Raw genomic sequence first — 17,503 nt, 5'->3', positions numbered from 1 at the left:
AGTTACTGAGTGAGTCTCTTTCTCTTTGTTTTTGTTTTTTTCTATGACAAGGTTTCTCCATGTTGTACTGGTTCTCCTGGAACTCGCTCTGTAAACAAGGCTGGCCTCAAACCCAGGAATCCACCTGCCTCTGCCTCCCTAGTGCTAGGATTAAACTCCTGGCTACTGAGTCTCTTAACAATCATAACAAAATGGTTAGCTTTTCTGAAATATTTAAATATTATATTTGTGTTCAGTTTATGGTTTCTCCTGACACATAATTTATAGTGCAGGAAAGTATCAATTTCAATTTCTGCTAGATATGGATGTCAAATATCACCCATAAATTTACCTAAATACACTGAGTGAAATATTCTGTTGGAATATTCTGGCAATAGTAACACTAGCCACTCGGGTGACAGGAATTACTATTCCACATTTGTACACAAATATTAACAATGAGGGCAGGAAATGCTGATGCTGTCCCATTTGGTCCACATTAAAGCGTAAACAAGTCTACAAACATTACCGCACTCTGCCCTCCGTCACTAATGCAGTAAACCCGTAAGCGGTAGTAGCAGCCTGGATTCAGCCGGTCACAAAGATGTTCCCTGGTGGCGCCACTGTAGATCATATCCCACTTGTTTCCTGAAAAGTGCAGAATTGTGTGCAATCAGCTACAAGGTAATGTTTAATATTTTGGTATAACTGACAAGGCAGGTGTCTCAGGCTTCACTAAGTGTTTATGTAACCCATTGGGAACATTTAAAGCCTGACTTGAGTTTCCTGGAAATGATTTAATTTTCTTCATGCAAGAAGCCTTCCAGACAAATCTGCATGGTTTGGTTGAACTGAAATATCTCTGTACAGCCTTTGGCTTAGATTAGTAATTTGCTTTTAATTAAGCATATTAAATGTGTTTACTGGTCCAATAATATTATAACAAAGAGGATAAAGAATCAGCATCATAGCACATTTAATCATAATTGTAAGGCCTTTCTTTTTCAGTAAACAGGTCACTTTACAGAAATAAAAACTCATGTGCAGGTGACTCAAGTATAAAGCTTATTTGTCATAAAGACCTTAATTGGAGCTAACTTTCAGAGAATACTTTTCCTCTGGCGCATGTGGGTATAAACCTAATTTAATAAACTACTCTTTAATAAAAACACTAAGTACATAGTATCTAAAGATCAGTCTGGACATGCTAGGATGGCACAATATAAACAAATGAAAAAAGAAAAATAGTGTAAGTCTAAAAACAGAGGTAGACAGTAGGCTGACATCTGAGGTCACAATCTGAAGTGCATCGTACTGGCCACAATCAGCTGTTACGAACACCACCATCACCAACACATCAAGAAAAACATTTGCACGGCAGCAAACATAGTGCAAAGCCTGGAAGAGTGGAGGCTCATTCACCAGAACAAACCTGTCTGTCACCTTCACCAGCGATGCTTACCATCAGAACCTTCCGCCATCTCCACTACGTACTTATTGATGGGTGCTCCTCCATTGTCTTTTGGTGGATCTATTAAAAAAAAGTGATAGTCTGAAAAGACAGAAAACCCCGTACACAGAATACCTTGAGGGCAGGACTGTGGAAGGGAAAGAATCACCTGTACCACCGTAACTAACACTTGTTTACACGTCCTTTGTCTGCACTGTGGTCGCCACTTCTCAATTAACACACCCTATCTTCCCACATTTATACGTTGGCTCTTCAATAAATTTTAGTGGTTGCACAATATTTCATTCACTTTAGATTTAAATGGAGGTTGAAATGCATAGATACCTGTAATACGGTGACTTCCTTAACTGTCTCCAGGCCACGATCGAGTATGCACACTCTGCTGTTCCACTGATCTTGTGTATAAATTCAGTTTTTGTTGTTCTTTTCTTTTCTTTTTTTGAGAGCTAAGCTGAATCGGGTGCAGCTGACTCCAAGGCCAGCATCCTCCTTTTCACACAGAGCTGCCCATTCGTCCTCTCACAGGGGATCCCAGGTCTTTTAGTGCCAACCCTGGTTAGGGTCTGTGCACCCATAGCTTTCCACAGATGGACCCTCAACGGAGGGCCTACTTCTTATCTGAATACCCTGAGTTAGTGCGGTCACCCAAACTCCACGACCACAATGCTATCAAGAACTGGCACCAACAGCTTGCTGCAAACTAACAGGAAAGCAAATGCATCTTTACGGTAAACTGGCGGATTCAAATGACATAACTTGTGCTCTTCATGAGAAAACACAAATTCTGGAAATTGTGTCCATCAACAATATCCCTGTCTTCTGAACAACTTCCTGTGAGTCTAGCCTTTCATCCCATAGGCTGGTACGACATCTAACAATCCACACAAAGGAGGAGTATGGCTGGATGTAACAATAATTTATTCACTTGGACATAACACCCATAAAAAAGGAACATGGAGTTTGAACTAGCTCCTTATGTCTTTTCTTCTCCTTCTAAGGATGAATGTAGTAAATTTCTAGCAAAAGGCACCCAATACTTTCACGAGGGCAGTCTACACTGCTCTTAAAATTTACAAACGAAGAAAAAAGTTCCCATTTATTTTAATCAAACACAAAATAAAACAGGAACATCTTACCCCACGTAATTTTAAAGCCGTGTGAGTGTATCTTCCCTTTAACTGAGGGTTTCACAGGTACTCCTGGTTTATCGGGGCAGGTACTGAATTCCACTACTTCACTCGGGTTGCTTTTACCTTCTGAGTTATAAGCAATGACCTGTGATGAGAACAGAGACTTAATGTTTGTGTGGTGGGCTAAAATAAATGGTCCCCAAAGGGAGTGGCACTATTAGGAGATGTGGCCTTGGAGGAAGGTGCCACTGTGGCCCTAGGCTTTGATGTCTCCGTGGCTCATGTTTCTTCCCTCAGTGTATGTCAGTTGACTTCTTTTTTCCTTACTTGTATCCCTTTGATCTTCTTCACTTGTCTTGTTGCTCTAGTTGCGACTTCAAGTCCTGAATTGAGTAAGTATGGAGAAAGCAGACACACTAGTCTTGTTCCTATTTCAGTGGAAATGCTTTATGTTTCTCTGTTTATGGTGATGTTGCCTGTGGGCTTGTTGTAAATTGCCTTTATTATGTTAGGGTATGTCCCTTGACTGCCTAGTCCCTTCAGAACTTTTATCATGAAGGTGTGTTGGGTTTTGTCAAAGGACTTTTCTGTATGTAATGATCACATGATCTTTGTCTTTCAGTCTGTTTATATGGTGGATTACATTTATCAATACATGTATGCTGCACTATAGTGCATCTCTGAGATAAAATCAGCTTGAATATACTGGGTAAAATTTTTTATGTGTTCTTGAATTTAGTTTGCAAGTGTTTTATTCAGATTTTTTGCATATATGTTCATAAAAATATTGGTGTATAAATTTCTTTTTTCTTGGATATTTGTGCGGTTTTGGTACGAAGGTAATAGTAGCTTCATAAAATGATTATGATTATAAAATGCTCCCCAAGTCTCTATTTTGCAGATTAATTTTAGAAATACTAGCATTAGTTCTTTAAAGGTCTGGCAGAATGTGCACTGACTCCAACTGGCCCTGTGCTTTTTTTGGTTGGGGAAAACCTACTACTGTAGATGGGAATTAACCGACTTCTCTCCGCCAGCTTCACAAACAAGCAGCTGCTACAGAAAGGTGTCAGGCTCCAGGCCAAAGCGCCCCACCTTCAGGAGCCTCACTACTAGAGAAACTATTTCCAGAAATCCAATTTTCTAGAAGCCTGGTGGCAAAGCCTCTTTTGTTGTGGCTGTTTTGTTCCAATCTACTATTTTATTTTATTTATTTATTTTGGTTTTTCGAGACAGGGTTTCTCTGTGGCTTTGGAGCCTGTCCTGGAACTAGCTCTTGTAGACCAGGCTGGCCTTGAACTCACAGAGATCCGTCTGCCTCTGCCTCCTGAGTGCTGGGATTAAAGGCGTGCACCACCACCGCCTGGTTCCAATATACTATTTTAAAGATGCGCAGTCAGAGTCTTAGCTGTCTGTCACTGCTGTTAATATCCCAGCATTATCCTCGGGACCAATTTCTAGCATTTTATGTTAAGCAAGCTCTTACTGCTTCCTATGACATGTTACGTAATCAGTGCCTGAAGGAGTGTATTTTAATAAATATGTCTGTAATATACTCAGTATTCCAGGATTTTAAAAATAAGTATTAAGATTTTATTTTGATAGAATTTCCTGAGAGAAGAGCTTGCAGCATCAAGTTATGAAAGAAAGACAAAAAAAAAAAAAAAAAAAAGGATTTAATGATTCAAAACCCCTTGGCAGGTTCCCTAGCACATGGCAGATTAAAATTAAGGCTGAGTAGCTAGAACTTCATGCATTTCCTAGTGTTTTCTCTTGTTCCAGGGTAAGGGGCCTCACATTCAGCACAGACAGCTGCTGGGTGGCTGGTACACGGCCCTGCAAGTTCCTGACTTGGTAGTGGACGGGACAAGGACTCAGATGACACTAAATGTCTGCTGAGCTTTGATGGCAGCTCCCTCCTTGTCATTTGCTAGTAAGCCCACACACACCCTTCTATGATCCAGTAATGTTCATGTATGAAAGAGCTGACTTGGAAATATACTCTCCGCCCCAAGCCTGGCACTTGGAATAGGCAATACACTATTTAGCTAGCTCCTCTCCCTTGCCATTTGGAAGTAAATGCTACAGTGGAAGTTTCAAATAGAAATTTGCTTTATGTACTAAACCAGTGAAGAATTCAACACATATCTGTGTGTGTCTGCTTATGTGGTCAGTGGCAATTACAGAATAGTTAGCATTCTAAGAATTTAATAAATTAGGAAATTATGAAAAGTACTGGTACTGTCCTCCTTAGAAAACCTGTTGGTACAATCATGACTAAGACCCCAACTGCACGACAGCATCACTATGAAAACTGGACTCAAAGCACACACTTCCTTGGTATTTTATAAAGCTTACAAATATGAAGCTGTATTTGGAAAATGAAATGACCCAGAGTCATCAGATTTTTAGATAAACCTTTATAAAATAAGATAAAACAAATAACATTTTAATAAATTATATAAATCAAACTTCCTATTATTGAGGTTCTTTTTATAAACATTTTGACGAAATACCAAAATTTATGTTTGCTTTATAATAATGAAAGCTATTTATAATGCCCTCTATCATTTATCTTAGATGATTTGATTAAATGAGCTCTGGTAGAAAAATATCAATGTTTAATTTATCAACTAATAAGCATTCAATTATAATTTTAGGTTTGTTTCTATTAACTCTAATTATTAAATTATTCCAAGTGCTGAGCAAGTTAAAAGCCAAAATATATCCTAAAATGATACCAGAGGAGGAAAGAGAAATTCCAGAAGCTTCCAAGTTTGTCACTGCCTCAAGCAGCAAGTGATACAAGGAAGAACTATATGGTGAAAACATCACCATTTAGCATTATCAATCATAGCAAGAACAGACTGAGGCAAGAGTCCCCAAAGGGCACTGGATCGGGTATGAAACCCGGGTGAGGAATACAGTGTTTGCATAGGACACAGTACTCACAAAATGCCCAGCCAAAGGGCAAAGAACAACTTTGCAGTTAAGAAACTGGTAGATACTACCTCCTTTGAGGATTTATCAGTAACAGTATATAATGAGTCTGTTCAGCACGACATGCCAAAATTGTATTGGGTATGTTTTTACATGCATATTTAAATATGTATATCACATTACACAAAATGTTAAAGCTGGTTTTGAATATAAGTACATGAAGTTTGAGAAGTATTATTATAACACAAAAGTTAAAAGACAGAAATGCCCACTAGAAAAGATAGAATTACTTAACATTTAAAACCAAAGGAATACACAAAGGAAGTATGTACTTGCTTTCAACTTAAGAAGAACAATAAAAACAAGAAATACATCTCTTAGTGGACTTCTAAAATTTACCTTAAATTTATACTTTGTACTGCGTCTCAGGTTTTTTACTGTGTAAGAAAGCTCTTCGCCATCATATTTAGGCTTAAAACCGTAGCCCTGGAAAGAGAAAGCAGTTGTCACCAAATATCTAACTGTAGAACAATGGGGAGTGACAGCTACATGAAGCCCTGGGTTTGTCTTCACCTCTGACTGTAATTCTCATCTTGATTTCTTCTGCCTTCAGTGACTGAACCTAAACATGCTACAGAACCTTTTGCAGAAGAATTGAGATTACTTGGTCTCAGCAAACTTAAGAGCTGAGAGGTATTATGTTGGAGTCAATGGCAATCTCACTATCAATAAAGCAATTTTAAGAACCACGTTTCCAAGAGATGCTACAAGAACTAACCATGCATAAATATTTAACATGTTTACTTTGCCCTGAATGCACACACAGCTGGGTTGAAGTGGAGAAATAAATGCTTCACCGTACTAGGAGATAAGGTACGACTTGGATCCAATATTGTTATTTACAGTCCCAGTGACAATATTTCATAACTGTATTAGCTCCTATATTGAAAATTATTAAAAGTAGAGATACAATTGAAAATATAGTATGATTCACCATTTAAACGTATACAATGTAAAGATTTGTAGTATATTCTTACTACTGTGCTGCCGCTGTGACCTATTCTAATTCAAAATGAAGCTCTGTTTGGTGAGAGGCCAGCAGAGGCAGGTAACTAGATTTGGGATGCATCAGTCTCCCATGTGACTCTCATTCTTCTGCCGTATGTCGACAAGTAGTACTGAACGTCAAGAGAAGGGCGACACTATGAAACTGCTCTACGCAGAAGGCTGAAGGCCGTGGTGACGTTCCCCTTTATTTCTAAGTCAGTCAATCGACGTCTGACTTTGGCTGGAAGATGCAATGTGTCCTGGCAGTGTAGGTATAGACTTCAGCAGTCACAAACCCTCAAACCTCTTACACACACACACACACACACACACACAAGAGTTTGAGACTTCCTTCCCAGTCTTGCTTAGGCAGGAACAAAGCAAGGTCTGACATGACTCGGAGAAGGAGCTAACTCCTGTGCTGACGGCTACTGTATTAGGATTAATGCTGCACTAATATAACCTCACTCTTATTTAAACTACGTATTAATACTTACTGAGGCTTCCTCCTCCATCTCTAAAATGTAAGAAATTCCTTCATCTGATGGTGTGCCTGAGGGCTTGCTCCACTGTAGGGACAGCCACGTGACTCCAGCCTTGGTCAGTGCAGGACTAGCAGGTACAGAGGGGGCACAGCCTGATGTGTAGTATAAGACCTCTTCACTAAAATCACTGTTGGAACAGAAGAATTTTAAAAAGGCGTAAACATTATTTTTATTGATAAAAAGCTCCCACCCCCACTAATGGTATTTGTTCAAAATAAAATTTCTAAGTTTTGTTGTTGCTGTTATTGTGATGGGGCTAAAATCCAGATCCTTGACTTGAACATGCTAAGTCAGAGCCCTACCACTGAGCTACAGTCTCAGCTCTGGAAAACCAAAACTGAATGGATTTCAAGTGTCTTAAAGGTAACCAAGTTAGACACCAAAAGGTTGGTATTCTTTCAAATGTGTAGGTTATGCTTGTATTTTTTAAACTTTGATAAGTGAATGTATCCAGTCACTGAAAACCAAAACTACACAGTGGTCTGCAGGAAAGAGAACACACAAAGCCCTCCCTGTACACATCGACCACACATCCACATGCCATCTAACAAAGCAGAAACGACAGTTCTCATAAACACCACTTCATGTGGTAGAAAATGGAAACGGGGTGATTAAACCCACCAACTCCCATAAAGGTGAGCAGCGGAATCTCTGAAATAAAACAAAGTAAAAAGAATTCCAATAGGACTCGCCCAAGGTCCAGGATTGTCTGAGCTACAAAGAGAGACCCTTTATAAACAGAGAAAATGAACCCAGACTTGACAGTTTGTAGCACTTACTGACTATCCCCTAACTAAGAACCATACTAATCTAGCCCAGCTTGTTTACCATTTTTGACCCTAAAGATGATTTTATTATTTCATTAACAAATCAACCACAGAAATTTGGGCCTTTCAAGATTAAATGGGGGAGGAAGAACTTTTTATTTGTTCTGAGCACTGAAGATAGAGAACTTACCAGATTCTAAACAAAACCATGAAAGTATATATCTGACGATTAAAAAGACAAAAAACAAAAAAAACCCCAAAACAACAAAAAAACAAAAACAAGCAAACAAAAAGCCTATTGAGTGACATGTAAAGATTTCCTTTATATTTGAGGCTGGAAAATTGTTGAATTTAATTTTTCCTGTCACTCCTATGTCACTAAGACACTCTCTTCTGGATTTGCTAGACCATAATGGTATTAACAAAATAAAGCAAACTTGTCAATGGGTAATCATACATATGAAGCTGACCAGATAGATGATCAAATATATATACATATATATTTTTACGAAATGTCTTACCTTATACCATAGTCATTTTTTGCTGATAATCTAAATTTACAACCCATTGCTGGTGACAGTTTGGTAATTTTAAATTGCTTCTGTGAGCCCATGTAACACTGACAGAATTCTCCATTTCCTTTCCCCTAGGAGAAATGGCTAGTTATTATATGTCATATGCACTACTATCAAGAGACAAATGCACTTCAGTTCCTTTGTGATATTTATTAGCTGGTACAGTATACATTAACAGCACTCAGAATGGGATAATGCCAGGAAAAGATCACACTGATCTGTGTAGCCCACTGAGCTTGTCGTGATGGCCAAAAATACACAGAACCGAATCCCTAGTCTCTGAATGTCACCTTGCATGGTGAGAGGACTGAAATGTGTGACTAGATTAAGGGTCTTGAGAAAGAGGGTCACTCTGGATTATCTGGAAGAGCCACAAATGAAAGCACAGAGTGCCTCCTGAGACGAGCAGACAGGGTAAGACAGAGGAGTAAGGGAACGGCAACAAAGCCATGGACCACAGGAAACTGGCTAGGGCAAGAAACAACTCTTGATCCAGTAAAAACTGTACGCTATCTTTGGCTTTCAGAACAGTAAGATGTTGTTTAAGTCATCACGTTTATGATAATTTGTTATACAGGCCATAGCAAACAAATAATCTTGCTATTAAGGCTGGCATCAGGAATAAATAATGCCTTTTCCTAAGGTAATTATAAAAAAAATGATTCGTGTGTGTGTGTGTGTGTGTGTGTGTGTGTGTGTGTGTTTACCCAGTGCCTCATGCTTGCTAGGTAAGTTCTACCACTGAGCTATATTCCCAGCTCCTTAAGTGAATGTTTTAATGGTGATTTGGAATAGAGTCCATGAACGAGAAGATTTCCAAGTATGAAAAACAGAGTCTTGTGACCTCTGTTCCTCTATAAAATGGGATGTTCTTGGAATGTGTTTTTGTGCTCCTCCCAGGTGGGACAGGGAGGAGTGAGCTCACTTCAGGTTACTCATCACCACCGGCTCTTATTTGTTTACGTATCTCTATGGGAAGACATGCTTTGCCACATGTACTTGTCCTTCGGATTGTGCCTTTCACTCAGGTGATAAACTGTCGGTGCTCTGAGTAACACTGGCTATCGCGTCAGACTGCAGTCTGCCTCATGTAGTTCCCAGTCTCCCAGATGCACACCACCAAATAGAGCAGAAAACAACAGTGGTTGTCAAAAACACACGTTCTCCTTCATAGGGAAAACACACGTTCTCCTTCATAGGGAAAACACACGTTCTCCTTCATAGGGAAAACACACGTTCTCCTTCATAGGGAAGTTCCGTTTGTTACATTTTCTAAGAACACGTAACCATCTACTTCCATTTCACATAAAAATTCCTTAAGAAATATATAATTAAAACAGATATAAACATTTTATCTGAAGATACATCCCTAAATTTAACCACTAAAAGGAATGAACGTACTTACCTCATCCCATTCTAAAATAAAGCTTTGGATCTTAGAACCATTGTCACAGGGTGCCTGAAACAACAAGGGAAAAAAGAAAAGAAAAAGAAATTAGTCATCATAAATAATAAGGAATCTACTTTATGTCACAGATGTTCTCTATGACTTAGACTTTAAAAATGGTCACAGAGCTGGCTCGGTGGTTAAGAGTAATCGGTGCTCTTACAGAGGACACAGGTTTGGTCCCGGAACCCACATGGTGGCTCATAACTTCCCTAATTCCAATTGAGGGGATCCAATGCTCTCTCCTTAAGGGGCACCAGACACAAACACTACATATAAATACAAGCAGGCAAATACTCATACACATAAAAGTAGAAACACAAAGCAAGAGGCCATCAACATTTTTCTGAAAACTCTATAATCTCCTTTAACAAGAACTATTCTAACTTTTTGTGATTCTTAGAAACATTCCTTTTGCCCAGAGATCACATTAGGTTTAAGTTTCCACCATTTTTTACTATAACTCATCTCACAATGTAAATGGAGTATTCTGTCATATGTCAAAGAACAACGAGTTAGGCTGCAGAAGGAAAGACAGGCTAGGGCTGTGCTGGGATTCCTGCTGCTAGACACAATGTGCCATCACCCCAGACCGCCACTCAGTCATCTTTTTGGCTTTGGGGGGCGGGGGCGGGGAGCCCTTGGCACTGCACCGCAGCCTTTAACCACTGAAATGAGCATCCTAATCTTTCTCACAGCTTCCCTCCTAAACTACAATCCACTGTGTAGAACAAAAGATCATGACTTCCTTACAACTCTTATCTGCAGAAGCTTGACTCTGAGGCTCCTAACATGTTGGATTTAAAACACTTTAAATATTGTTGAGTCAGAGTAGCAGTGACTGACACAGCAACAGTGCTTCAAGGTGAACATATGACAAGAGGGAAAAGAAAAGAATCTTGGGAATCCCAACTCTTCCATAGCAGAGGGACTTGGAAGACACAGGCAGCAAGGAGGGGGAGGTAAATGTCCATTTCCCAAGGGTTCATTGTTCTAGATTGCTTAAGTCTAGCTGCTAAAGCCTCATGTTGACTTTTCATAATTTGGGGGGGGGGGGGTTGAAGATAGAATGTCCACTTTCAATAACCTGAGAATTACCTTCCCATTTCCCTCCAAGCTGGAGGAGACCATTACGTGTAGAGTTTACAACACTCACTGAATTATCACATCAACTTCATGTTCTACCTTTACTCAAGTCATAAGAAGGTGAAATGACGCCTTCAAAGTAATTCTCAGACGACTGAGACAGGAGGACAGCAAGTTTAAAATAAGAGAGAGAGAGGGGTACAGGAGATGGAAGTCAGTTGTAATGTTTGTCCAACACATGAAAGGCTCTACTCTACTAGTCCTCAAGTCCCCAGCATGGGTGGGGCATCTCCTGTCAGCTTACGCTGTTGATTTGACACAGGCAATCTGAAGGAAAATCAATTCGGGGAGATCCCAGTCAATAGACTGGTGTGTAGATATATCCATGCAGCATTTCTTGATTGATACTTCATGTAGGAGGGCCCAATCCACTGTGGTGATACCATCCCTAGGCAGGTAGAACTGGGAGCAAGTCAGTAAACAGTGTTCCTCCATGGTTTCTGACCTGATTATCTTCAATAATAGGAGTGTAACCTCTAGAAGGAAATAAACTCTTCTCTCCCACAAGCTGGTTTTGGTTACACAGAGTGAGTTGTTCGCTTAAGAAGCAAACACCTATTTTAGTGTACAATAAGAACAACAGGTTACTTAACTGAACAAACACTCTTTTGGTCTCCAAATACAATAGGCATTTAACATAAAGCAGAGAAAGGAAAACAGAAGACATGTCTAGCTAGAATACTCTACAGACTGTTCTTACCTTCCACTGCAAGGTGAGTGAGTTCTTGGTCCGATTAGCTATCCTCGGTGAATTGGGTGTGTCAGGTTCACAGCTCAAGGTAGTAAAGCTCTCAGCTTCTGAGGGAATTCCCTTTATTGAACTGGACTCTGCCTGCACTCTATGGGATAAGACAGTTTGATCCATTTTACTTTCAACAGTATCGACTTTACATATATACAGGTAGTAAGGGGCCTTTCAATCAGCCTACCAAGAAAACCAAAGTATTATCTAGAAGTAAAGAGCATCCCTTAAAAACTGCATAAACCAAGGGTTTTTACTCTAAGTCAAAGTAAGAAAGATACTTTAAGTGTTAACATGATATGTCTCTGCGCACATGTGCACACACATACACACACTTTCAAAAGCAATAATAGTCCAAAATAATATTCTTAATATGCTGATACTTCTACTTGATTCTATTTCATTGATTTAAAAATATTGACTATGACACACACAATTAATGATTCAATAACAGTGTCAACCCAGCCTGAAAAACATTAGGTTAGATGTTTGGAGTGGAAGTACAGAAAATGTTAACGTTTCTAAGAAAAATGTTCTTTTAAAAAATAAAGTGACTCCAACTGGGCCCCTGATGGGGAGGACAGAGAATAAAAGCTTAACAAAATATACTTAGAAAACCGGAAGGCATTATCTGAATTGCTTCTATTAAGTGCTATGGAATCCCAAGAGTCTTAATATTCCAAGCTCTATCCAAGACATGATGCAGAGTAATACACAGAAATGTAAACAATTATTGCTTATAATTCTGTGTATAAGCAGCCCAGAAGCAGGGCAAGTGTGTAATGCTAAAGCAAATACTGCAGCCATTGTCTACAGAGTCCTTCTAACCCTTCGTCCACAAACAGGGTAATTAGCACCCCCCCTTCCTTTACTATAACATTTAAACTTGAATTCAATGTTTTGGGATTACTGAGAAATGATAATTATTCCAATACAAAAATTAAAGTCCACATTTTTAGTTTAACACATATTCTAGATTTTAAAGGAAACCACTCCCAATAACAACAAAAGCACAGCCAAGAAGGCAGTCCTTACTTTGCATGGTAATCTGTGGCTGGTTTCAGGTCATTCAAAGTGACACTTGTTTCTTCTCCTCTGTGGCAGGCGAAAAAGAATGTAACAGCATAATTAGCAATACACCTTTTATCACACCCCATTAACCCATGTAACAGGGAAGAGCATGCCCAGAAAACACCTACACATAAACACTTCTGTATTTCCCTTCCTTCCCAGTGCTCGACAGCAGGATTTCATAACTGCAGAGCTCTGGTACAGCTGTCTCATTTGCTTCCCCATTGATGAGACTGGAAGGTGGTGACCAGGTGAGCAGGATCGTCCTTGCTTGAATGTCTGAGGCCTACAGAACAAATACCAACAGGTGAAAGTGCTCTGAAGCAAATGCGCGCACGAGGAGTGGTGGGCTATCTGATGGGCACAGAGCCACATAAAGACACGGCAGTCTGAATCCACACAAATAGCTCACGGCAGGACAAACAATTTTATTAAAGAGTTGCTGGCAAAACATCCCATTTGTGTATTCTTCAGGATGTCTTTGCAGCCGTGTTTCTGGAGCAGAGCCAAGTAATACTGATTTAGAAACCAGCTAGAATTGTTTCCTCTTATATGCTACGTCAGAAATAATATGCTTTCATATCCGTCTCATTTGCTTATCATTGCCCTCTGAAGCAGGCAAAACAAGCACACCTGCCCTTCTACAGAAAGAATATTCGAAAGGTTTAAGGGACTCAAGGACACTCAGTGAAGAGAACTGAGAAATCAGAACTGAACCCAACCCTGAGAAGGAGCTGGGACTCCTGCTTACGCGACTGTGTAAGCTGGGTCAAAAAACTGACGATGGCCAAAAAGAATAGGTGGAAAATGAAGACAGCAGTTAGAAGTCACTGGGTTACTATACTATGTTTGAATCTGTGAGACAGGGTGTTGTGCCTGTCAGTTCATATTACGATAAAACTAAACAGGAAGTGAACGTGGAAAGAAACTGAGAATAAGAGCACTTATAATAAGAATAAGAATAAGAATAATATTCTTACAATAAGAATAAGAATAAGAAACTTAAAATTAAGAGCAATGCTACAGACTGTGACTAAGACTGTCGGGCAGAAATGTCAGTATCTTTTAGATTTCCAGAAATGCTACAGCAGAAGAAACAATACTCAATCCTTAAGCGGCCCCATAGTATGCCAACAACCCCAGGGTTCAGGAGTCCAAGGCAGGAGGACTTTAAGTTTGAGAACGGCCAGGATCACACAGCAAGATTGTCATAGGAAACAAACACATAACACACACAAAATGAGAATGGAACTTGAGAGCTTGGTCTAAGGAACTTAGAGCCGGACAGTTCTAGAATTCATAAAAGTAGAGAATGGTTCTGAAAAAAGATACAAATGAGAAAATGGCAAACATGTTCAGTTTCAGACTGAAACAGAGAAGTTAGGTTTCAAAACTCACAGTAATTTCAGAGATCCCAAATAAAAAGACAAAACGGTGCTAGCATGGCCAGTTCACATGAGGACACAGCACCCTGCTATTCTATCTTATGGAAGAAATGGCCTCAGAAAGGCTTCGCAACATTCCAGGCCACCAACCCTGAACGCACAGCTTGCTCTGAAGTAAGATGCACACTGACTTTTCCTACAGTGTGCAGCTGAGTTACACAAGTCAGCGTTTATTCTATTTATGTGTGCGCATGTGTATGCTGTGCCACATCTAGTGACTTACATACTACTGTGTTTGTGCCAGTGCTCAACACCTTCTGCCCATCCATAACACCTAACAGTGACATTTCCTTGACAGTGTTAGTTCCCTGGAGCTGGAGTTATAGTTTGTTGTGAGCTGCACGAGGATGCTGGGAATCGAACTCCTGTCCTCTCAAAGAGCAGCAACTGTGCCTTCCCTCGCCATCTCTTCGGCCTCCATACTTAACAATTTTACATTTACCACATGACAATGATTTTATTAAAGAAAGTTATAGGGACAGAGGCCACACTTTGCTTTCCAGTTCATCTCCAGTTCCAATCATAGCAAATGACATTTTGTACAGGGTCAAATATTTATGGAATGAATAAATACATTTAATATGGTGACTTCAATAAAGCAAAGCAAGCAAAACCACACACAAAACTACCAAAAATCCTGGTTATCTTTAGAAAAAAATGTTATTAAACAGGGCTCCCTATTTTACTAAATTACTTCTTTTTATAATGACAGGTAAACAATCTTAAGATGACTGCTTTAAAACATCACTTTCTGTGCCCACTTTTAACATTACCTGAGAAAACCAGCATGCGCTGTTACATCACCCTGACACAAATCTTACCAGGGTCACTAGCTTCCTTTGCTTCTCCTCCTCTGTTTTGTTTTACGTAGAGTATCCCACAGCAAGAGGTGAAGGTTTGACACAATAACCATGGCTGCCTGCTTGGTACGGGGCACTCTCCTGCACACATTACATTCTGCGCATCCCCAGTGTGCAGGATTTACACACAACCATGGCTGCTCAGCACCTCAGTTGTCTCAGGAGGCTGAGGCAGCTGTGTGTTACAGATGGCTGGGTTGGTGTACATATCCTCTATGGGAATGGACTGAGCTTTTGAACTGGCAGGAAGAAGGCAACTCAACAATGCCAAATGCTACTGGAAGTCCCCGGTTCAGTGCACAGTTCTACCCCTTCCTTAGTAGGCATGGCACAGAGACAGTAGCTAAAGGCAGACGAGGCACTCTGCGGCACCCACAGCTCTCCTTCAGAACACAATGATGATCTTCTAGATTTAAACATCAACTTGTAAGGTACTTTTATTTTTAAGAATGAAGTATTTGATGCTGCCAGTAAACTCACTTAAGTTTCTATTCTAACCTGTGCCACAGTAAAAAAAAATAGTGCTTTTCATTATTCTACTATCTTTCATAATCATGGCAAAACCACCCACAGGAGTCCTGGAGGGCCTGGGATGGACAGGCCTACTAAAGCCATCTTAGACATGATCTCTGCATCACTTCACATACACGAGCGGCTGCACCACCCAAACTCCAAGAAACCGTTCCAGGAACACATCTCAGGCTGACGGTGAACACTGTGGCAACCTAATGGCCAGGCTGAGATTCCTAACATCCTCTTCAAGTGGACCCAGTGAGAAGCACTAGGGCAGAGCTGGAGACGGCCTGGACTCCAACCCGGGCTCTTATTACTACTTACTAACCTGCTTCAGTGCCTATCTGTAAAATGGGGAAAACAGTACACCATGACCTTTTATAAGAATTAAATAACACATGTGCATCTGAAATACTCGGAAGAGACTGACACCAGCAAACGTTAGCTATTGTTATTATGAGATAAGAATTTGCTTTCCGTTTTTCCATCTACAGGCTCCATTCTTAACAGAAGTTAGAATGAGGGAAAGCTGTGCAGTCACGGCACTTAAAAGCAGAGGAAGAAAAGCACTAATCAGAACAGGTTCTGTGACGGTTTGATATTTTTACTACTTCGCAGAAAGTTTTTCCTAAGACTATTTTATTGATTTATTTATAGTTATGATGTCCAAATAATTTTGTCCCCTTAACTTTTGTCAAAAGCACCTTTGCCTATTTCTTCCTTCATAATTTGTTGAGTAAAAACATCACAATGTATGCATTTCTTGCTCTACTTTCTGTGACATTAATGCCGCAGTGGATGTCTCTGCTTGTGTAGTTTTTTACAGAGGAAATGTGACCCACAGGACACTTCTCTGATTCTTTTAATTAACAGTGGCGAACTTCTTATGCTTAAAGGTTTTAGAAAGTTTCACTTAGCATCAATACTTGATTTTTTGTCATGGCAAATGTAAATGCTTCTCCCAGCAGATCACAGCCATTGGGATGCATACAGACTTTTTAACCAAGTACGTCTTTTCTGTTCTCACAATGCTTCTCTAACGTATTTGGTCGTAAGCATGCTATGATGAGGACCTTGGGAACTCAGGTTTTCTAACTTATTTGGTTGTAAGCATGCTATGATGAGGACCTTGGGAACTCAGGTTTTCTAACGTATTTGGTCGTAAGCATGCTATGATGAGGACCTTGGGAACTCAGGTTCTCTAACGTATTTGGTCGTAAGCATGCTATGATGAGGACCTTGGGAACTCAGGTTCTCTAACGTATTTGGTTGTAAGCATGCTATGATGAGGACCTTGGGAACTCAGGTTCTCTAACGTATTTGGTTGTAAGCATGCTATGATGAGGACCTTGGGGACTCAGGTTCCCCATGGCTCAGCCATGCTTCACTGAGGAAGGGTCCCTCTTCTAAACACTCATATCATGATCAGCTACAAGTGGTCTCACATCCCTACAAAGTTAAAATAAAAGCTTGAATGACAAAATTCTACATGAATATACCGAATAGCAAGAAGAATGCATGAGATACTTACCACTGGTTTGACAATGTTGGAAAGAAATGCTTCGAGTGCTTTAGTTTCTTCATCTTTTTCTTTAAAAAAAATTAAAAAAAAACCTTAGATGAAAATTTCTCTTTCCTCTCCTTGTTTTCTAGTTTTTATCCTTATCCACACATAGCTTTCACATTAATCTGTTTCAACGTCTATTATAGCTGTTCCTACCACTTACAAGAGTACAATACATGTACTGCATGCATGTAAGTATGTGTGCATGTGTGCTGTATGCATGTAAGTATGCGTGTGCACAGCACCTGAACAGTGGCCTTA

General features: G+C 39.9%; 1 protein-coding gene across 2 annotated transcripts in view; it reads right to left on the bottom strand.

Annotated features, from left to right (window-relative positions):
- Fndc3a (fibronectin type III domain containing 3A) overlaps positions 1-17,503 on the bottom strand; it is a 137,363-nt gene that overhangs the window by 12,701 nt on the left and 107,159 nt on the right. For both annotated transcript variants that reach the window (XM_038309883.1, XM_038309884.1), the window contains 11 exons: positions 17,210-17,268; positions 12,989-13,146; positions 12,825-12,884; positions 11,748-11,886; positions 9,860-9,913; positions 8,401-8,525; positions 7,065-7,239; positions 5,920-6,006; positions 2,587-2,725; positions 1,442-1,510; positions 509-627 (listed from right to left, as the gene is read on the bottom strand). In XM_038309883.1, the coding sequence (XP_038165811.1) occupies positions 509-627; positions 1,442-1,510; positions 2,587-2,725; positions 5,920-6,006; positions 7,065-7,239; positions 8,401-8,525; positions 9,860-9,913; positions 11,748-11,886; positions 12,825-12,884; positions 12,989-13,146; positions 17,210-17,268 (1,184 nt within the window). The remainder of the gene's footprint in view (positions 1-508; positions 628-1,441; positions 1,511-2,586; positions 2,726-5,919; positions 6,007-7,064; positions 7,240-8,400; positions 8,526-9,859; positions 9,914-11,747; positions 11,887-12,824; positions 12,885-12,988; positions 13,147-17,209; positions 17,269-17,503) is intronic.

This window comes from Arvicola amphibius, chromosome 13, assembly GCF_903992535.2.
Source record: "Arvicola amphibius chromosome 13, mArvAmp1.2, whole genome shotgun sequence".
In the NCBI taxonomy this organism is placed as follows: domain Eukaryota; kingdom Metazoa; phylum Chordata; class Mammalia; order Rodentia; family Cricetidae; genus Arvicola; species Arvicola amphibius.
This window is presented reverse-complemented; position numbering and strand designations above follow the sequence as displayed.